At 36.3% G+C, this 22,852-nt stretch overlaps 2 protein-coding genes across 4 annotated transcripts in view; both read left to right on the top strand.

Annotated features, from left to right (window-relative positions):
• LOC106895047 (growth factor receptor-bound protein 14-like) overlaps positions 1-13,771 on the top strand; it is a 15,175-nt gene extending 1,404 nt beyond the window's left edge. Inside the window, exons 3-4 of the mRNA XM_014954131.1 lie at positions 1,482-1,614; positions 13,655-13,771. Of these exons, the coding sequence (XP_014809617.1) occupies positions 1,482-1,614; positions 13,655-13,771 (250 nt within the window). The remainder of the gene's footprint in view (positions 1-1,481; positions 1,615-13,654) is intronic.
• Positions 13,772-16,827: 3,056 nt separating this feature from the next.
• Positions 16,828-22,852, top strand: part of GRB14 (growth factor receptor bound protein 14) — a 48,226-nt gene continuing 42,201 nt past the window's right edge. For 2 of the 3 annotated variants that reach the window (XM_014954217.1, XM_014954216.1), the window contains exon 1: positions 16,828-16,906. In XM_014954217.1, coding sequence (XP_014809703.1) covers positions 16,844-16,906 — 63 coding nt within the window. In that variant the 5' untranslated portion in view covers positions 16,828-16,843. Of the gene's footprint in view, positions 16,907-18,385; positions 18,508-22,852 lie in introns of those variants that run through there. The other variant, XM_014954218.1, reaches the window with a different exon arrangement.

The raw sequence follows: 22,852 nt of genomic DNA, 5'->3' as shown, positions 1-22,852 counted from the left end.
GAGGGGGCGAAGCGGCGGGACGGGATGGGGCGGCCTGGCCCGGGACCGGCCCGCTTCTCCCTGGAACTCAAAAGTTGTTTCCCGGCGCTGCGGGCGCTTCTCTCCGGTGGGGATGAGCCTCCCCCCCCCGGCCTTCTTTTTTTTTTTTTTTTTTTCTTTAGAGGTTTCCCATTTTGAGGTGGAAGGAGGCGATCCTGCCTCGTCAAACGGCCCCGAGCCGCTACTTTCTCGCTGCAGTGTCTTTCTCCCAACGTTAGTCAGCTAAACCGCTGCTCCCTCGGCGGTGCCGCTGGAATTGCTGTCAGCGATATGCGCCCGGGATTTGTTACCTCTCGGGCTGCTCTTAAAGGCATTGGCCTCTATTCTTAGCAAAGGGAACTGTGAGCTAGGCTTTCCGTGAAGCATCTGATCAGTTTCTGTAGACTGAAGTTTAGAAAAATCTTAAAATACTGCATACAGGATTTTTCACTCCTTAATGCTGAATGTCACTCTAAATGAACGTTCGGTGAGGATTTCCAGAAAGTGAAGCCTCTTCATTCTGCATCGTTACCTTACTATGATGGTTTTCCCCACTCTGTACCAATTAGTATGCAAAATCTGGAATGATAATAATGAAGATAATAACTCACACATATAGAAAAATCTGATTATATGTTGGCAGACTCCAGTACTTGGGGTGCTGTGAGTACAGCTCTTCAAATGAGATCAAGTAGAGAAAGTGCTGTTTAATATAACATAAGAAAACTATGCGCTGTAACATACACAGCGGTCTATAAACAACAGCATTATTGATGTGATACTTTAAACCGGTGCAAAACTGAGCTCTTCAGCAAGTACAGCAGTGATTAGCTTTACTATTCTTGCAAATGCTGCTTGGCGATACTTGCAGTACAATCAGATTTAAGTGCCCAGAAGCTACTGAGACATCTATTTTATGATGGAGCTACGGAGATTCAAATACAAACATAATTGAAAATAGAAACGAGTGTATGGCTTTGCATTGTTTTGTCTTGTCTGTCACTCTGTCTCCTGATTCAAGGGGAAAAAAGTTTCCATTTGTTTAAAATACAGTTGTGATGCACTCAGAAAGTGTTACTGAGAAGTTGCATGCGTCCACTGTTGTAATATGTACACAGGGAATGGCATGAACACAGGGACAACAAAATATTTACTGATGTCCTTAGGAGCCAATATAAATATATCTGTGCTCTTAGTCTGCAAAGACTTACACATATTCAAGCAACTTTATATTCAGAGCTGAATGCTTGGATTGCTTTCAAGTAGTGTTAAGTACTGTATGTTAATGGATTCAGCCTACTGATTAAAAAAAAAATAACTGCACTAAAAAGCTAATTGCTGCAGCCAGCAAATATAGTGGTGAGCATCAGTGCTTTGGTATTTCATGCGTTGTAGTTGGATACTGCAATTTTAACAATAATTGTTACAATTATCACTTGATATTATGTATTTTGTTGAAATAGGAGAAAAAAGAAAGATGACAGTATTTTGGAGATCCCAGCCATTCCAAATCCTTTTCCTGAGCTGTGTTGCTCTCCGTTTGCATCAGTTTTGCCAGCCAGTCTGTTGCCCAAGGCAACTTCAAGGAAAAAACAGGTAAGATTTATAAATTATTATTTGACAAATTCTAAATTGGTTTCATGAAAGCTTGAAGAAAAGCCCAGTTACCTATTAAGTTGTTTTCCTAATAAAGGTGTTCCATATTTCTGTAACGTGGTGAAATTTTCTCTGTAGGTCATCAATGACTGTAGAAAATGAGGTTTTGGAATCTGTGACTTAAGACGTGACTGTTCTTTCACAAAGTCTACGTGTGACTGTGCAAATTTTTCAGTTAAAGCAGAATCAGGGGCAGGCAGGCAGGCAGTACTTTATGTCCTTAAATGAGAAGTTAATTTCTTTCTACCCTTCCTCCCCACCTCCAATTACTGTCGTCAGTGCTATGGCATGGAGGGTTTTAACAGTCACTGGGCAGCTTCTTTTGTCTGAAGGTCTAATTTCGCTAGCATAATTGAATAAAACTGAAATTGAGGGGAGGGAGCAAATGCTGTGTACATGGCTATATTTTTAATGCATGTTTGTTTATTTGTGTATGGCTGATGTTACTATATTTCCATAAATGCCTTAAACTGTAAGTCAAGGGAAGTTCTGAGTGGGAAGCTCTGTATTTGTTATCCTGAGCAGGGATAGAGGTTAAAGAGGAAGAGTTTGCAATTAATGGAGATTACTGGTGTCGAAAATCTGTTTTTCACTCTTTGAAAACTTACCTGTCTCATTTCTCCTTTCCTCTCTTGAGACTGTAGAGAGCTCTGATGAGCTTAAGGCACGCACCTTAAGGAGGAACTTTCTCCCACCTTCTCCAGTGAAAAACAGATGCGTTTCTGGGAAGCTGCACTGATTCTTTCTTGCCATATTTTGCATGTTCTCTAAAAATAGCTATTGTGTCTTTCTGGACTACTTTAATTGCTTTTAGTTCTTTCCTACAACATCAATACTAACCTGAAGCATTTCTGGTCAGTATGTATCTAAACATTGCTAATGCAGTTAGGTAAAATTGTGCTAGTTTTGTGCTTGAGCAAGGTGGAAGCATCGGCTGTCTCTGCGGAGGCAGCAAAACCACTGAATTGGTAACATTATCTTTCAGATCATACGGACTAGAAGTCACATTTAAAAAAATTAGTTTAAATTACTCATGTTGCTGGCTTAAATTGCACTCATTGTGGTAATCTTTGTGCTTGCAACTGGAAAGCAGATTTCCCAAGCATGATTTAACACACAAAGGTCAACTATCTGCTTTTGTGGCCTGCCATGTTTAAAATTACTGACTGGCGTGATCAGTTAAGCCAGCTAAGCGGTAGCATCAGCCTTTCAGAAGGTGAAGTTCATAGCTTCACTTATTTTCCTTCTGTTTCTTCATAAAAGCTCTGGTCACACCTTTTGTGACAATTTCTGCTCTCAGTCCTTCCATTTCTCCTGGTTTTCCATGAAGAATGCAGTGCTTCCTTTGGTAAAAGCAGAATCAAGAACAACTGGTTTACTGACAGAGTTGAGCTAAAGTAATAATAGTATCTTTTGAGGCCCTGATCCTTTTTCCAGTTACCAGAAAAATCCAGAGGAGTCTTCCTGTTATTTTCTGGAGGCATTTTAACAAGGCCATGTTTTTTGTCAAAAAGCCTGTTTGTTTGTGGCCGCTGAGGGACAAATGGTACTCGGACTGATTGTTCTTCTGTTCTTCACCTAAAGTTATTAAAGGTTGAGACCAAATGGCAACTGTTGAGTTAAACTTTGATCTTTGAAATTCAGGTTGAAGTCTTCTAACATGTTTATAAAGTTACTTGGATTTAACAAGGGGGGAGGAAATGTTAAGCAGGTGGGCAAAGAGAAGTGAACTGGCTGATTTTGACTTCCCACAGCTGGCTGTGGAGGCTGTGCTTGGAAATGTCGTGTTACCACCCTACGTTCTTGTTTTGCCAACTTTGTAACAGCTCTGTCTGCAAATACCTAATCCATATACAAAGATTTCATTGAATATAGCCCCTAAGGTCATGGATATTACTGTTACAGTTTGATAGTTTCCAAACTCTTCAGAGAAACCAGCTACACTTATGTTGTTTTTTTTATGGTGTTGACAGCTGCCAGAATTTTTGCTGTTGCCTCTGTGATGATCTATATGTTTTCAATGTTTCTTCTTTTAGAATGCTTTCTTTCTGATTTAGTGTTTTTTGGTTTTGGTTTTGGTTTTTTTTTTTTTTTTCTGCAGCATTTTTAATTTCAGGCATAGTAAAGAAAAATTACAGAGTGAATTTCTACTTATGTCTAGCTGGTAAATGTTATCTAAATAGGTGTTTCTAAAAGAAAAAGAGAAATTATGCTATTTCTGACTTGTTTTGCTCTCCAGAAAATAATTTCTTCTTCCAGGAAAAAAGAAGTTGTCACAAATATCTGCTTTCTTATTCATAGCACCTGTGACATCTGAAATCTTTCCTCTCCTGAATGGATTATTAACATTATTTTAAATTCTTGGGTTTTAAGCTGAAGTTCTTACTGTCTTCTGATGATCTTTTATCATGTGTTTCTCAAAACATTGAACATGCTGCTTGAAGAGCACGTCTGTGGGGTTGACTTACTGGAAATAAGTATTTAAAAGCAAATTGGTAAAAGCCATGTATCAGACTATAGAGTGGCCTCTGTGCTTGGGAACTAGGACATCTGTGTGTCTGAACATTATTTGGTCTGCCTCATTAACACAGCTGCCCATCTCCTTTTCCACCTGCAGTTTGGAAGAGGTTTTGTGTTATATCCTCAGAGACTCATAATCCTGACATGTTAGCAGTAATTAGAAGAAACTTTCTTTAAGAGGCAACCTTGACTATTTTTTTCTCTTTTCATTTAAAAAATGAAGAGAGGGAATGATGGGAATCAAAATAAGAAGTATAGAGTCAGGATAGTGACAAATGTTATTATCCTAGAGGGAGGACTAGGAGCTGGGAGAATGGAAAGAATAGATTTTCATTTTGATGCTGAGATCATGCAGGTTTGTGCCTTGGAGGACCTGTTCTCAGTGGAGCATTTCATTGAGGTGACCCTGCAGAGCTGTTAGGGTATCACACCCGTGCTTGGGAAGGGGGAACTTTGAGATGTATCCCAAGTGGGATTATGTATTTAACATCATCATCTTCAAGGGAATAACGTGGAGATGAAATCAACAGCTGAACATGTGGATGGCAAGTCCACTTTGTGGACTGTGTAATCCCTTCTGTAAGAAATGATGAAGTTTGGTATCCTTGGAAGACATGTAGGAGGGGGTTGGGTGCTTTTGGCGCGAATAGTCTTATGTTTATATATGTTCAAATAAACTGAATTTTATGCTTCAGGGTTGAAGCCTTTTGGCTGAAAAGACCAAAAACTCCAGCTTTTCCCACAGGTCCAACACAGCACAATCAACTACGTGCATGGCGGGAAATGTTGCATTCCTCTGAGGAATCGATCATTTTCTGTTATTAGGTGGAGTGTGTGAACTCATCTGGAAAATCTAATTGTGTTTCAGAGTCTGTATTCTCTAAGAAGTGACAAGGAACTGAAAATACAAAACTCTTTATACTTTTGTCTCTAGTTATGATCAAAATGGATGTTAGTAGGGAAAACTTAACTGTAAGAAAAAAATATTCTGTTCTTCAGTATACTTTTGATTTTCTTTGGTCAAATGAACTAAAAAGAAGTTACTATAGTTTTATGAAAGCTTAATTTTTAAATCTTTCTGAAAACAAAACCTGAATCATTTGCTCTGAGTGACAGTTCTTGCCCTGCTCAAGGATAAGCCAAAAAGTGTTTCATCACAAAAGTAGTTCAAGGTAATTAGTGCCTTGTTTCTTTAAATTAAATTAGAAGTGCAAAAATAAAACTCAAGTAAATCTCAAGGTGAAGAACACTCAAATCTTTGGAATTTTGTCTTACCTCTTTCGTCTTTCTTTGTTCTAAACAAGTAGATATTTTTATCATTTAGAATCCAAATATACTCCCACAATGTTCTTTCCAGGAAATCAATTGTGTAAAGAGACCTCAAATACACATTTGATTGTAGTGGAACATCACTTCTTGTTTTGCATTAACAAAGATTGTAATAAAAAGCTCTTTGGCAAAGAATAACTGAGAGGGACTTTATGTCAAAGAGCAGATGTTTCTTTAAATATGTGTTATTCTAAGATTATGAATCATATTGAGCATTTGAGTATGATTTTTTTTTTTTTTTTTTTTTTTTTTTTTTTTTTTTTTTTTTTTTTTTTTTTTTTTTTTTTTTTTTTTTTTTTTTTTTTTTTTTTTTTTTTTTTTACAGCTACAGTTTAGGGTCTTCCATGATACCCGCTTGCAGCCTCGTTCCTCATAATTTTTTATGTAATTCTATTAGGAGACATAAATGACTAAGTGTCTGGTACTTAGACCTTTTTGTGACAGTTTTTTTGGCCAAAATACCTGTTTTCTCTTGATTTTTAAACAATGCAAATATGAAGGGATTTTTTATTGAAATATAATAACTAATGAATTTCCAAACAATTTCCAAAGGTTGAAATACCTTTTCCAACCAAAAGATATATTAGTTAAATTTAGTCTTTAATTCCAGTCTGTCTGTTTCTTGCCAGATTTCTTTCCAGGTTGGAGACCATTGCACATACTCTCCTTTACCAGTTCGCAATATTTTTCCCTTCCAGGTACTAAACATGTATCTGTTTTTTCCATGTCTTCCCCTTAAATTACACAAAAAAAGACTAAGAGTTTGAAAGGCAAGGGGGAAGGGAAATGTCCTTCCAACCAGTTTACAGATTAACAGAAAAACCATCCTATACAGAACCAATTTAAAGAACTAAGGGTTTTTACATGAAGTCTCTAATAAAAGACTTGATTGAGTTAGTCTCCTTTTTGTGGTGTCTCATCTGGTGGTCTTCTGCTCCAGCTTCTGTGCTCTATTCTTAATTTAAATGGCTGTACCCTCCCACCAAGGAAAGATTTATTGCTATTATGTTGGATTAAAATTATTTAGAGCCCTGTTAAAACTTGCATGCATGTACCTTTGTGCTTTGACCAGTCACCTTAACACTGTGGCAGAAAGTCACAGGTCTGTATAGTTAAAATCAGGAGGAGGCAGAATTGAACAACTTCTCCTTTTAGCAATAATGAATATCATCTGGTTTATATTGAAGTGGCCTAGCATAAGCTGCCTGGTAGATCAACCTGGGGAAATTTCAGAATCACCTGTTTGTGTCTTTTCTTTTTCTTTTTTGTATTTTATGTTCTTTACATTGGTTCATTCATTAGTGTATTTTTCTTACAGAGAAAAGAAATCACTTTCTGTCAGACTTCACATCAACCCTCAATGTTATTACAAATTAACCTTGTACTTTGTTACTGACCAAAAACAACCCAAGCAGAGACTCTAAATGTTCTAACTCCACAAAAATAGCGTTTTTTTTTTCTTGCTAATGAGCAAGAAAACAAGGTCACTCTAACTTTTCTGGTTACTGAGATATTGCCCCAGCAAGCTCGTTGCTTAATTCACATCAGGGAAATGTAAGGCTTATATTTTTACTATTTGTAGCTATATAAAATAAAATGTATCATCAGTACTGTCAAGGATTCTGGTAGACTTCTTGCCAATGTTTGTCAAATTGGAATGATTTTGGTTGTTTTGGGCTTCATCAGCCTGAAAGTCAAAACTGAAGTTTCTTATCTTCTCTGTTAGGACTGTTTTCTCAATGCAAGAAGCTGCCTCTTCTGTGCCATTCGGGAAGTTATATTTGGAACAAGAAGCCTCTGGTACATTGCAGTAGATCTTTTTCTTTGTGTAGGAAGCCTTTCCTGTAAATTTGGAAACCTTGGTTCTCCAAAAAGCAATTATTTATTATTCATCTATTGAATACTGAGTTGGCTACCTGGTATTTTTGTCCCATGATGTCTCTCAAGTACTATGTAATTACAAGGTGGCTAGAGCAGACAATGATAAAAACAGTCTCAATTTCTTTGAATATACAAGAGATTTGACAGTTAAAGCTAGCTGAATCTGTAGGGTACTTATCTACTGTTGCTGAGTCACTTTTGATAGCTAAGTTTTATTGAATTTGGCTTTAAAAGAATAAACTCTGATGAATGGAGCTGGAATCCTCATAATTTTCAGAAGGGAATGAGATGTGATAGATACTAGCACAGTTCTTAGTCATAATTGTTCCTTGGATTGGGTGCCTTTGTTTAGGGTTAGACTGCAGAACTGAGAAATTTAGGTCATTTTGTAGTAGGTCCATACCTGCCATAAAAAAATCCATGATTAAATAAATACTTTATTGATAGATCTTTTTTCCAGGTGGCTTCTCATTGGTAGCACTGTCAGTAAGTGGTAAGTGTGGGATGCAAGACGTCTATATTGCAACAACAGAACACTATTGACATCTTCCCATTACTGACCACTGTCTGAACTGTCTTTTGATGAGAACAGATAAATATTCCCATCTGACTTTCAGGAACACACAGTCTAGGTTAATCAGAACAGTGTTTAGTAACATTCATAATTTGTATCACCTATTCTAGATTAACTTGATGATTCATATTGAAGAAATTATGTGGATTGCTGTTTAAAGGCATTATTAAACTAGAAGACTTGTTGCTTTTTTTTTTCTTTCTGTTGCTTTTTGAAGCAGTACTCATATTAAGAGCTTTTATATTCCCAAAAGGTTTGCTTTTTACAATCTTTAAAGACCTAAGTGACAGTGTTTTTAAGCATGTACGTTAGAATTAAAGTTCATGTCTGCATGTGTGAGAACTCCATAGATCATCTTCCTTTTCTGTTGCCACAGCAGTTTTCATTTTCAACCAGATAAAAATGAGACTGAGTCTCCTGCATTTTTGTATTTCATTTGGTTTTTCTCCATTTTATTTTTCCTCAACTTTCTTTTCTGGTCTCATAAAACCTCTGTGGTCCTGTTCTGGTCTACTTTTGTCATCTCATTGACCAGTATTGTAAACACCTACTTTATTTCATGTTCTGCTATTTTCAAAACATAAACAATTTAATAGTTGCATAATATAGAATGAGATGACAGTAGTCAATGATGAATAGTTAAATTATCTGAAATGCTATGGGTTTGGTAAAGCTGGTAACTTAGATGTTTTGCATTGAAGAAATCTTAGTATCTTTGGGATAAGAGTACTCTTCTGTTTGGTACTTGTATAGTAGGAACCATGATGGCCAGGCAGTGGAAAGGCATCAGAATCCTGTTACTGACATTTGATGTTGGTCTCATTTGTGTGTGTGTGCAAAGGCAAGAACTGATGCAGCTTTCAGCTGGAGGTTTCAGGGCCCAGGGATTCCAAACTTTTCTAGCAGCTGATTTTTTCTATTAATAAGATGGCATATATCTCTAGCAAGTGGTGAAATCCTGCAATGATAAACAGGAGATGACAGTTGACCACTGGCCATATTCACCTGGTTTGTCTTCAACATGTTTAAAGCTGTTACTTAAGAGGGAATTCAAGCCTTTATGACTGCCTTTAATTTGGGAAAGAGGATAAAAGAAAACCTTAAAGACAGTGTACTTAAGTGTGTTTCTCATTTTAGAGTCCTGATGGGAGTCACCTCAAGTGGAAAGATTAAAAAAAATGCTAATCAGGCCAAAGAAAATTTTTCAAGAAGGGCAGTTGTGTGAGGAGGAATTAAGAGGGAGAAGAAATTAGACCTCTGTGCTCTAGTAACAGCATGAACTTTCTTTTCTTCTGTTTCAGTCACAGAACATTCGTTTGCAGCTAATCAGCTCATATTTTAGCCCAATTGTGTACCTGATATTTAATACTTAACGTCTCGAGAGAGAAATATATATCGGTTATCTTAGAGGTGTGCCTGTGCTTCTAATTAGGATACTGATAGATTGTTCCTGCCTATTTCTAGCATGTATGCATACGCTGCATACCGGTATGTCTATCTGTTTGCTTCTTTAACTTGATATTATATCCACAGGAAAACAAGATACAAGAGATCACCTTGTGATCAGAATTGAATTTTTCAATGAGTGCATTCTTAGTCTATAAATAGCTCTTATATCAATTATGTTATGATAACTCCTGTTACTGATTACATTAAGATCTGGAGTTTATGAACAGCTGCAAGCACTTGATAATGGCACAGGAATGGTATCAACTGTTGAGAAACAGGCTGGAAGTTTGCAAGAATTTCTCATAATCACCAGAACTTACTGGTATGTAGTGAGAGGGAAGCCCATGCAATATGAGGGTTTTCTTATGATTCAATTGACAAAACTTTGTTATCAGTGTACTTTTCAATCGGGCTTGAACCTATTGATTGCAAAAATAGGCAGCTGAAAAGCTTTGCAAGGAGTGTGCATAACAAGGCTTTTAAGATCCCACGAGTTTGTGGGGAGAATTGACAAAGATGGAAAACTGCATTATGCTCTTTGATACTGCAAAATTGAGAGCTGTGCTCAGCTTTTTGCCATTGTTCTTGCAATGTGAACCCTTCCATAATCATTCAAGGGGAGATTAATAACCTGGTAAAAGGGAATTTTTTTCCAGGCTGGTGTGATTTTCAATATTAGGCTTTTCTCTAACATCATCCCCTCTCCAATTGGCGCATTGTAGCGTGAGGATACAGGAATAGTCAGGATATAGACAGGATCTGCCTAGTTTTTCTCTAGTACAACAATTACTCATTATGGCTAAAAGAAAAGTGTCCCTATCCTGGTTGTCATACTTCAATTTAGTTCCCATATCTGTAATTTTAACTGGTTGCACTTAATACTTGTACCTGATTGTTCTCATGAAGTTATATTTTAAAGTGATTTCTTCTTTGAAATTTTCTCAAAGTTTGTAGTATTTATGTGTGTGTCTTGTTCAGGAGGTAACAGCTGTCTAATTTCAGATTGTCCTGGAAAGCTGTTTTACTTCTGCTGTAGTGTGTTAAGGTTTGTGTTAGGATGTTAATTTCCTAGGTAAAATATGAATTGCTCAGTTAGCCTAGACCTGAGAGAGAGCAAGGTCATTTAGACTTCTCAAATAGGGAAAAAGAAGTGATTTACAGAGTTGAAGGTTAAGGGTCCTGCTTATGATGCTGAAGATGAAGGTTTAAATCCTTTCCTTAATTTGAAGTGATCTGAATAGCAAGTCATTGCTCTAAATTGAGCAAAGCTGGCTCTTCCTAGTGTTTTTATAACCAATAATTCTGGGAAAAAAAGAGATATTTCACAGCTACAAGTTTTAATTGGCAGTATTCTGATAGCTCTAGTCCATGATTAGTCACTTTTGTGACAGTAAGTTACTTTGAGTTTGTTATATTCAGGTAACTTCAGAACATGGAGCTTTCAAAGGAAGTTTGTGTGTTGTTGTCCTCTGGGCAGCAGTCAGCAATGAGATCCATTTTTACCCAAGTGTCCATGTAATTACTTATTAGTATGATCTTAGGATAATATCCTTCTCATTCATGGAAATGAGGAGCAACTATGAAAAGGAGATGCTGTGGGTTTGGGGGTTTTTTGCTTAATCTAAGATCAGAATTGAGTTGAAAGGATTTTGGAAAATGGTTCCTCTTAAGTTACTTCTTAGAAAGTTTTGTACTTTGTCCTTTATACATCTGCCCATGGGACAATGGCCTTATTAAATAACATTGAAGATTAAGTGTTAGTACATTTTTGAAGTTAAATATCCAATGGAAGTTTTGTAACTTTGTTCTTTTTTAGCAGGCATTGGGCAAACAGATAGAAGACTCTTAGGTATGGAAAATAATGTCAGTCTTGTCATGTTCCTGTTAACACTTTGGCAGTAGCTGGCAAAAGCTTACATAAAGAATAGACTTTATGGAAAATTGGAATGTGTAACTGCTGTGTCACTCAAGCCATATAGAAGATGTAAGATACTTTAAAGTAAGAGATATTTGGAAAAGCTGAATGATGAACTCATCATGGTCAGGTGTTATTTTTCTTCTGGGATGGAGGCATCCCAAATCCTAAATGAATTTATAAAATGGAAACTACTCAGCGTTTTCAGGCCAAAGGAGGGGTATTTGTAGCATAACTGCAAATAAGCTGGAAGTTAGTGGAGAGGAAAGGAGTGAGTATGTCTAGGCTTTTTCTACAGAGGTATTGTGGAGAAGTGATGAAAAAATACTCCCAGTCTTTGTATTTGAGCCTTATGCATTGGAACAAACCTTATATGAATTTCTTTTAATCTCTTCCTAAATTATTCCAGCAGCATTACAGTTTTGAAGTAGGGGTTGTGCTTACCTAAGTACAAAAGTCATGACCTGGGAAATTATTCATATAGACTCCTTGGAGATTTAAGAGACTATAAACTCCTGTGACTCTGAGATAAAACACGTTACTGATGCAGTCCAAGCAGTCTCAATGTACAGTGAGGAAAATACATGGTTTGTGGAGCTCTGGTACGTGCTTGACTGACTGCTGTTATTGGTTGATTTCTGTGTAACAGAAATACTAATATGAGAAAGGCTTCTCTTTCTCAAATGAAACTAGCTCCTTCAGAAGATGAACAAATGTATGGAGACAGTAAAACCGAAGCCAGTGATACAGCCATGGCACCAAGAAGCTGCCTTATATTGTTTTGTCCGCTCAGTTTCTTCCTGCAACCTGTGTTTCTCTTTGCTTTGGTTCTATGTATATTATTAAACACATTTTCCTATGGAAAATATACACTTGATAACAAATTGTTTTCTAGTGCAACCAGTCTGTAATCTTGACTGTCAGAAAGTACAGTTGCTGAGAATTTTTGTCCAAGAATCTTGTTTTAAGTATGTTCAAGGGTCAATTTGACCCAGTTAGCTCATTGCTATAACCAGAGGGAAGAGGGAAGCTTGCACATGCGTTAGTAATTCAAAGATAACATTAAAAAGGAGTTCGGAGTTCATGTGGTACATGTTTCATGACCAGCAAAAGGACAGGAACCTGCTGAGAACTATTTGGAGATGGCTTTTCAGTGCAGGATTTGGGATCTAGGGTTATCTTGTTTTGCCCTTAAATTGCCCTTAAAATTGCCCAACATGGTGCGTTGTTTGTAATGCCTGGTTCATCCTTGGAAAGGCTAGAAGAGGAAGAGCTGAAACTACGAATTGTACCGGTTCTTTCTTTGGTGGCACATTAGAAGCATTTAAGAGGTGGATAATTATATAAAGAGACAGAAGGAAACAGGTCATGATGGCTCAAACTTCATAGTGAAGTTCCTAGGTATGTTATAACATGTATGTTGCTTTACAGGCAATATAGTCTGTTTTGGTGCAACTGTTTCTGCATAGAAACCAATCATTATCAGCCCTCTAAGAGGGCGTACTGTATGTTCTGTTTGAGGAATAAAACCTGGTTACTTTTCTTTGTACAAGTGACTGTAGGAGCAGAAGGACAACAGCTCACTCAATCACTTTGAAACCTTTCTTTTGTGGGGTGGTTTTAAAGAAAATGGTTATTTGCCAAGCGTATGCAAATGTACCTATGCAAAAAAATGCCTTGCCTGTGTTTCTGTGGTCACATTGGTGGTATTAACCAATTCTTCTAGTAAAGAGACAAAGTGACTCTCTGTGCCAAACCGACAGGAGGACTCTCAAGGAAGTGAGATAGTATCACAACTTACCTGACTGTATGCTACTCCTGTGTAATAATCTCCCTCTTTAGCTTAAAGGAAAAACTAGTACAAAAAATAGCATCAAAGTTTTTTATAAACCTTAATGAATTTATATTCTCTAGGGTTTTTTTTCTTTTATCTACAGAAGCAAAAGCTGAATCTGATTTGCTCTTGTTACCTATAAATGCCCACATTCCTGCGTTATGTCTGGCAGAGCCAGGAATAGATCAGCTGTTGTGACTCCATATCCAGTGCCTTAAGTACTTCACTGACCTTCCTCTACTAGCGGGATATCTCTATTCCATATGTTGTTCTAAAACCCTTACTTGGAGCTACTATCTCTTACTAAGAGCTTTTCAATTCTTGCCCACTCAGTTTAGTCACTCTTTCTTTAGCAGCAAGAAGTAGTTTATATTTTAAAGTATCTGAAGAGTATCTGCACAATGTTTTCAGAACTGTATCTGGTAGCTTAGTGACAAAAATAGGAGTGAAAAGCTGCATTAACATATTCATTTTACAGGGCTTTAAAGAAAGCGAGCGGGATCTGATTTCCTTCCTGTCCACCAGCACCAGCAAAAGTCTTTGCAAACCAGCCATGGACAAGTCAAACCTTTTATCTGTAGGAAAAAAAAAGTGATTCTATATGTTTCCCAGAAGGCATAATTGGCTTTCAAAGCCTCTCCGTATCTCATATTTACAACAGAACTCCTCTTGGCTTTCAGATTGTGAAGTGATTCTGCAAGGTTTGCACTGATAAGTTGAGATGTCATTTATTTTATTTTATTTTGTTTTGTTTTGGTTTTGTTTTAATTTTATTTTTCTTATTTTTTGTGTTTCTGAAATTCTAGAGATGAAGGTATTCCTCAATGTCATTTTTAGTATTCTTGGTTGCAACTGATGTGTATTTTCATTAGTAGAAGTAAATTACTGTAGTATTTTTGTTTAAAATCTTAGAATCAGAATAGTTTGGGTTGGAAGGGACTTTTAAAGGTCATCTAGTCCAACACCCGCTGCAATGAGCTGGGACATCCTCAACTAGATCAGGTTGCTTGGAGCCCCAGTCAAACCAGATTTGAATACTGGAATTTTATTACAAAGTCGAACACAACATGTGTTTACTTACTTTCTGAATAGGTCTGGTCTGTATATCTGACTGGAGAAGAAAAAATACACTGAGAAAAGTAATCCTCTGCTTCACCTTGCAGACAAATAGGTCAATATTATTCATAGAACAAAAGGCTGCACGTGCTTTTCAAGAGCCAAGGACCTTCAGCACCCAGGGGTAAGGAAAAATGACTTGGGTTATTTTTGTTTGTTTTGCAATAAAGCCACTAATGCAATGCACCAAGATTTACAGTTACTGTTTCCCAAACGTTTTTCCATAAGATCCAAGGAAAAAAGATTGTAGAGGAAATTTTTTGTTCTGATGCTGCAAACATTTGTGTGTCTAATATTCCTAGGAGTAAAATGCCTACAGGATCAGGGTCTGGTTCTACAAGTTGTTTTCTGAATCTTACAGCAAAATTTTGAAGGTGTATTATAGAATTTTGAGAACATGCTCCCACAGGAAATAAAAACTTTGTGCCTGAAAGGTAAAAACCTAATTGCAAACACTTGACATTTATCATAGCTATCTCTGGTAGAAAAGGACGTTCATTCCAAGTGTTACAGAATTAGCACTTTAAACTTGATCTCTAGAATAGCTTTTTATTCTCCTGATTTCTCAAAACAGTCATAAGGATTTTGGACTGGAGCTTAAGAGAGAAAAATAAAAGTAAATAAATATAATATCTTAAGCCTGGAAGATTAGTTACTGTGCATCTATTGCTGCTACAGACTCAATGTAAAATGAGTCAAAGTTAAAACTGAAACTCTATTATTAAGCCAAGGAAACGGCTAATATCTGCTGCATTTTAACTGATTTAATGGCTTTATTAAAAGCTCTTGTTTTAAAGCTAACTGAACAAGGATCCAATGTCTGCCTCCAAACAAATCCTCTTTGTGACTTGGCATCGGTTTGTTAGCAGGTTTTTTCCACCCTGTATGTCTCAATCAAGGACAACAGGTTTTGAAAGTTTAGGAACATATTTATCTTTAGTTCCTATTCCTTGACAGAATTTTATTACTATTTGAGAGCTGCAGGTAAAATGCCAGGGTGTTGCAGGTTTTAGTTTTTGGAGGGAGATGTATTCTTTTAGTATTTATGGTGTTATTCAAAAGAATTTACCAGAGCCCTACTGATTTTAGGATTTCAGGAAAGTAATTTAACATGAAAATAGATGCTTTGAATCGATGGATTCTGAAATATCTTACTGGTGCCAGTGACTTGTTATGTACTTTTGCCACTTAGAAAATTCTTGAAACAGAAAATTATTGGAAGTCACTTTGTTTACTTGCCACTATATAGTTTCTTATGGCCTTGAGACAAAATTTTTTTCCTAGACAGTTTGGGATTACTACAGAGTGTACACTATCAATATGATCTAGTGAATTTTAGCATGGATTGTTATATTTGCCAAGTCAGTTCTGAATGCTTCTAGGACATATACATCAGATGTGTGCTAAATAATACATCTGCATTAACTTTCTATGAAACTACAGTCTGCATATCTGATGTATTGTTGTTTGAGATGTTATGAATATTTAATACAAATAATTTTTGCAGAATGTCTACAGTCTTCATCTATGGTAAGCAATGTTTCTGATGTGATCTGCTTGTTCAAAAGAAATATCGAATATCTCAGTTCTAACATCTGTTTAATAATTTGGTTTACAACAGGATTATTGCATACTCATGCTCCATAAAAGCAAAACTGGTTTTCTGCTATTAAGCACATTATGAGACCTTAAAAAAATGAATAGAACTTATCATATAAGCAATGTAAAATCTTACCCTTTTTGACATAGAAGGAAAGAAACAACCTTGGCTTCCTTAGTAGAACCATGTTAATGAAACCAGATTTGTTATGCAGTTATTTGATACATAAAGTAAATATGTGAGTGGGGGATGATCAACAATTTGAGTTCATAAAACAGTCTTAAAGTTCTCTTGCTTGTAATATTATGTGTGCCACATTTTCAGGCCTTTGTTGGATTGCAAAAGTAGAAATTGCATAACTTTAAGTAAAAGGGGACATTTATTGCTGCTTTGAAGAAAGGTAGTTAAGAATCATAGAATTAAACTCTGTGTATTCTGTGCATCTATTCTTCTACTCAGTTACTTTCCTAAAACCCTAAGATCAGAAGCACTGAAGAATATTTTGTTTGCTGGAAAAAGTCAGGAAAAAAACCCCAACAACACTATAACCACTCTGTAAAGTGTTAGAATAGAGTCTTTAATGATTTGGTTTTGGTTTTTGTTTTGACAGTGAAAACAGAGTTCTGAGTGATAGAAATGCTTGCTGTTATGCTTATTTTTATATCCAGAGATATCAGTGTGGGCCTTTCCAAGGACAGAAGACAAGTTTTCAAGCTCTTCGGTTGGTTGATTTCTAGTTAGTCCTACCCCAGGGTCTTCTGTAATTGGCTTTGAGTAGGACTGGATTCACATAAACAGAATGACATTTACTACATCCTTAGTCTTTTCTTTGCACTGACTCTCCAATATTTGGGTTATGAGAAATTAGGCTTCAAGGAATATTGCTAACTGCTTTGTTCTGCTTCATTTTATCACCTGGATGAAGGTTGGCGAGTTCTGTGAAAAACAGACATGAGTTTATCTTCAAGAAGAGTAACATTGCCTGCAGTTATGCCAATAACTCTGCAGAAATGGGTATGGCATTTAAATCAGTCTTGTAATTCTGACTTTAGTATGGGTCGGTAGTACATTTACTTAGTGTAAATAAACAATGTTGAAAATAAACAGGGCTGAATTTAATTTTTCTTTTTTTTTTCTAGTGTAATACGATGTTTTTCTTTTCTGATAAATGTTGATTTTTTAAGTATGTGAAATATGTTTGCTTAATACACAGAAATATATATGTGTACACAATTGAATATTTGTTACTGTTTTTTTTTTTCCTCTGATACTGTAATTCTGTACCTTGTGCAAGAAATTGATTTTGCCTACAGATTAATGTATTTTTTAAAATATAAAATGTCATAATTACATTTCAGAATATTCAAATTAAACACAATGTACTTTTTCCTCACCCTCTCTGGCTATCGCCTGAACAGGGGATGCAGTGGATGGTCCATCGTGTATTTTGGGAATCAGAGTAATGCTGTACAGTGTTTCTCCATAGCCACTGTAGCTTGCCTTTTTCTGTTATCTTACGAAAAAGTGGAAGCAATGCAAAATCATTATGCCTATGTGCACCAGCATTGCCAAGTGTAACTCCATGCATTGGGGGTGTCTATGAAGTTAAAAATATACATGGAAGTGAAGTATGGGAATACAACTCTCTGCTAAACCAGATATATTAACTACTTAGAAATTTGTTCAAACAAACTGTAATTCATTAGTTCGATTTATTTTGTAAATGTGCAGATATTTTTCAAAAATTCATTGCTTCACAGTGTGCCTGAATCACTGTTAATAGGCTCTTCTGTTACTCAGAGGCTTTTAATATACCAGCAGTGTGAAAAATGAAATTTCACTGAAATATTGCTACAGTATTAAATGGTTCTCATAAGCAATTTACACAGGAAACAGCATATTTCTTATGGCATAAGTCCAGTGGGTCTGAAGTAGTATATGAACACATAGATCTTATTGGCTTGGGATGTATGGTATTTTTTTCAGATTAACTTATTGTTTGAGTTAGAGTGGAAGCCTGTGAACATACAATTTTAGTGCGATTGATTGGTACAGATTAGATTATACTACTGTCTTAATAACATGATCATATACTACTTTTCTGGCATAATATCTTCCCTTTTAGATTTAGATGTGTGCAAGATGTTCTCTTACAGAGTTTTATCCTAACAATTTGGTATATCTCTGTTATGCTGCTCAAAAATACTCTTAAAAATTGTGATTTAACTTTTCAGTTCTTATCCTTTCAATCCTGTGGTTACCTCCCCTTCCTCTCTCCCTCCCTCCAATATTCCACCTGGTCTCAGATCTTCAGTTGTCATAGTTATTTTATTTTTGGCTGTTCTTTGGTTATTTGTATGTTAGGAGACGAAGGTCTTTGTTCTTACAGCGTGTTGTTGTGTTGGACTCCTGTGGTATGCACACAGCAGTACTTGGTGCTGTGTGGGAGGAGAGAGATGTGTAACTTTGCTCAATCTAGCCTTCACAAGGCTAGGAAACTCAGTTTTAACTGTGCTGTATGTTTTAATTGGTTGCTTTGCTTTTTTTTTGCTGTTGAGAGGTGAGCGTTATCCTCCAAGGAAACTCAAGGCTTTTTCTCTTTTGACAAATGCACGGTGAGTAAGATCATTTTCTGTGCATTACCTCCTATTTTAAAACACAAATATTTTCACACTGCTATCAAATTACCTGTCAACAGCTACTGGCTTTACTTCTCTTTATCTGTGCACTTTGTAAGACCAAAATAAAAATAATGGAAGTAGGAGGAGGAAGCAGCACAGGATATTGCTTTAGGTAGGTATTGGGTTACACACAGTTGCAAAAATTTTCAAAGGCATGTGGTCCTCACTGAGGGCTCACTGTGTGCTAAGTTTAATAGCCCTGTTTGTGCTAGTGGTGTTTGTATCTGTGCATGTAGAATTCCTCCTGAAAATAGCTCCTCTTTATTCAGAAGGTGCTTTCATTATTTCTGTAGCAATACCCTAATTTCTGGAACTGGAATAGTACAGGCAGGGAAGGCAAGAAGGCAGGCAAGAAAGAGCCTTGCTTGTAAGGGCTGACATTTGTGAATGCATGTGCATGTATAAATTTGCTTTTGTTTCTCATAGACATTAGAACCTCAGACACCACCTTTGACTTAAAGTAGTGCAACTTCTATTTCTTGTAATGCAAGAAGGACCTGGAAATGTAAAGATGTTATGTTAGCACTACGTAGTCAAGAGAAACTTAAGCATTAGCTTATAAAGTATTATTTTAGGCTATCAATTATCCCCAATCTTTATTTCTTAAATGCATAGAATGCGTAAACATGTAAGAAGTCTAGTTTAATTATGGCACTACAAAAATCGCGAGTCTTGTTTTTTTTTTTGTCTCCTTCATAAAAAGTAAAATTTTGCTTTTTCAGTGTGCTAATCTGGGTGCTGTGCCAGTTTCTTAAATACATGGGGTTTTCTCATTTTCATTCCAAATATCTCACATGCTTTGTCCAAAGTTATCTCACACTTCTTTCCGTTTTAAAATCTGATATGAAGTACTTATCACAGTTGACATGTTTTATTCTTAAGTAATATATTTTTAACTAAAGCTACAGGGCCTCATTTAGATTCCAAGGGGTCTTTTAGCACAGGCAGAAAAATGACTTGCTTAATAAGCATGGGGAATTCTGCATATTGAATACTATTAAAACCAGATTTATAGTGTGTATATAGACTAGACATACAATTAATCCAACACAGTTAGAGTAAATGTCTTCTTTATCTTTTGTATAAATAACTTTGCACACAGCTAATTTTTTTTTAAAGAAATTAGATTTAACAGGTCACATGACGTTCAAAACATTGTTTTACTGTCAAAGAGCAATCATTTATTCAAGATAAACACTCACAAGTCTACTAGACTTGTTATGTGATTAGTGGAAGAGTGCTTATGTGCCTGATGTTAGATGCGAGGTGTATAAACAGTGAGAGTTGTAGATTTTTCCACAGCAGCTGGGAACTTCATAGCATACTAGGTCACACAGGGTTAAAAGCTCTGTGTACATAGGTGATGTTTATTGCAGCTGAATGATTTCCAGTGATTCTTGAAGAGATTGCATAGTGTCTTTTAAATGGAAGAAATATTGATTAGAAAATGAGAATGTGGTTTAGATTGCTCAAATCTAGGACTGGTATAAGCATGCAAATTTCAAGATTCTTTTGCATCTTTATTCCATCTATTTTTCTGGCCTGAAATCATACGCTGCTTTAATCAACACTTGCCCCTCCCCCAAGGAAAAGTGGTCACTTAAGCCAAATTGTACTGAGAATTAGTAATGTCTGTCTGCAAGGCTAAGAGCATGAAAGTAATTTTTCGGTTTTGCATTTGGGTTCCCTGAGATGAAAGGCCAATGTGCTAATCCAGGAATTTTACATAAGGCACTTTAAGTGACATGATAATGGTGTCATTAAATGGATACCTTTTATAAAATAACCAGAGGCAGACAAAGCATTCATGTATGAAACATCTCTTCATAAGGATAGTCTGAAAAATAGTCATTTAAAGATGAATAAACAACACCCGTGCCCTCTTTGTCTTTTGTACAGCAATAAAAATAAATATAATAATAAATAATATAATAATAAATACAATAATAAAGCAAAAGAAAGAGTAACATCCCACGAAGATTTGAAGACAGATGAGAGGTTTAAATGGGGGATGGAATTGAGTGTGCTTTAAATACTTTAGGAACAGTGGCCAGAAAACCCATGGTGGTTGAGGTGAGTTATTTGAATCATTAAAGGTCTTATTTTTAATGGACTGTTTTGTTTCGTGAGTTACTGAGGCATCTGAGAGAAAATAATGGGGATAACCACAGGTAAAGAAGTAAGATGGGCTTGACTGGAAATCCAGTATAGAATTAGACCTTAGAGATAAATTATTAGGATAAAGCATCAGCATGTGCTGCTAGTGGATCTGCAGAGCTTGATAGAAATAGTAAAGGTTTTGATCCAGAAAAAGAGTTGAGGAAGGTTGACGAGAAGGAATATCTTTGGGAATGGGCAGAGACCCAAACTGAATTCAGGAGACTGGTAGTGTGTTTTTTGGAAGAAGTTTATGTTTAAAATTGCTAGAAGGACAAGCTAATATGTTCAAGGAAAGGTCTTGCCACCTTTATGTATTTAATCTGTGCTAAGATAGCTGCATTTTGTTTAGAGAGATCTGGAATTCTTGCTTCCACTTGATAATACATAAAAACTTGTGAAACTAGTTTCACAAGTTTCTCCTTCAGATACTTGTTTGAGCTTTTATGTTAGCTATGAAAAGATTCATGAACTGCCTAGACTTCAGTTATCTGTTGTGCTGTACTTGTAAATACTAAATTACCTAATCATGGTAGAGGCTGGCATGATGCTAGAGATCCAGTTTGTGAATGATAGGGAAGAAGGAAGGTGGCAGACTAACATTTTCTGTCATTACGGAAGAGATCTTGTCAGGTCTAGGGACTGTTTAGGAGAGAGCTACTGACAGGACCTCCCTGGGGGAAGGTGTTGCAGGACTTTTCCCCTCCGTGATGATGTTGGCCAAATAAATCTAGATCTGATGCTATAGTCAAGAAGGGTTCTGGGACCAATTTTTGCTTTGAATACATATTCTTTATACTCAAGCAGGTACCTAAAAATGGATTCTGGTACAGAAGTCATATACAGGTTGGCGAATCATAGTTCCTGCTTTGAATAACATAAAACCAGTAAAGCTTCCTATGATTTTTATTGTGTATAAAAATGATCCCACATGTATAAATGAAATAAAAATGGGACTAACTTTAGCAATCCCTATGGTTCAGCTACTGGGGTGGGGATGGGGGTATTTTCTATACTGTGACATTCCGGTTTCTACAAGCAATCAAATTTCATAGAATATCTTGTACACAAAATTGTCAACAATCTTGGAATTTAAAATTTATAGCAATATGCTTCATAGTTGCCATGAAAGGTAGGTAAGAACGTGTGTGTGTGTGTGTATGAGAGAGTGAATAATAAGTGCACAGAGCTTTTTAAAAAGTCTTTTAAAATATCAATGGTTTAATACACTTGGTCATTACTTGTCCCTTGTACAGCTTGACAAGGTTTAGTGGCACAATTAACGTTGCACTCTGTCTCCTCTCTGTCTTCAGTTCTTTAACAAATCTTTGATATGTTTTTCAGTTTCTTCTTGCCTTCTTTGAACATCTAACATTCTTCATACAGTAACCAAGGAAATTGGCAGTGTTTAGTGCCCTACTCTGCTCATAATCCTTTTCTGTTGGCAGAAATCCTTTGGAAAAAAACCAGCTTTTTCATCAATTGAAGAAAGTGCTTGGCCATTTTCTAGCTCTAGTACTTTAGTCTCCTCTTGAATAAATTAGGCTTCAAGAAGTCAGAACTTGACCTTCAGACTGTGTTATCTAGCCTTGAAGTATATCAAGAGCTATTGCTGAATAGTTATTTCTACTGGTAGTAAAACCCATACTGATTATGCTGGATTGCTGTGTATGAAGGGAGAAACTAAACAAAACTGCACACAAGGTGTTGGTGTCAGTCCTATGCAAAAAATCAAATTTCCCTTATATGTCTTCTCTGTGCATTACTTTCAACATTCTACAATACACAAGCAAGTACCTGAATAATTATATTTTTTATTTACTTTTGGTAAATTGAAGATATACTCACGTATACAAAGAAAATTCATTACCTTGCATCCAGGAATTACTCATATTTAAACTCGCGTTCTTCCTCATTTTCATGCTGTTGCTATGGATACTGGCCATGCACCATGCTGCCCCCCACTCCTTGTTTTTCTGTCTGTGGGTCAGGAACAGAGGCAAGACCAACCCAACGAAACACCAGCTGCTTTAAGGACCTAAAAAAGAAGTTATGGTTTTACGATCAAAACTTGTGAACCAATATAATTCTATTGTAACAATGGGAAATTTACTCTGGTTCC

This window comes from Calidris pugnax, unplaced genomic scaffold (assembly GCF_001431845.1).
Source record: "Calidris pugnax isolate Ruff unplaced genomic scaffold, ASM143184v1 scaffold103, whole genome shotgun sequence".
NCBI classification, from domain to species: domain Eukaryota; kingdom Metazoa; phylum Chordata; class Aves; order Charadriiformes; family Scolopacidae; genus Calidris; species Calidris pugnax.
This window is presented reverse-complemented; position numbering and strand designations above follow the sequence as displayed.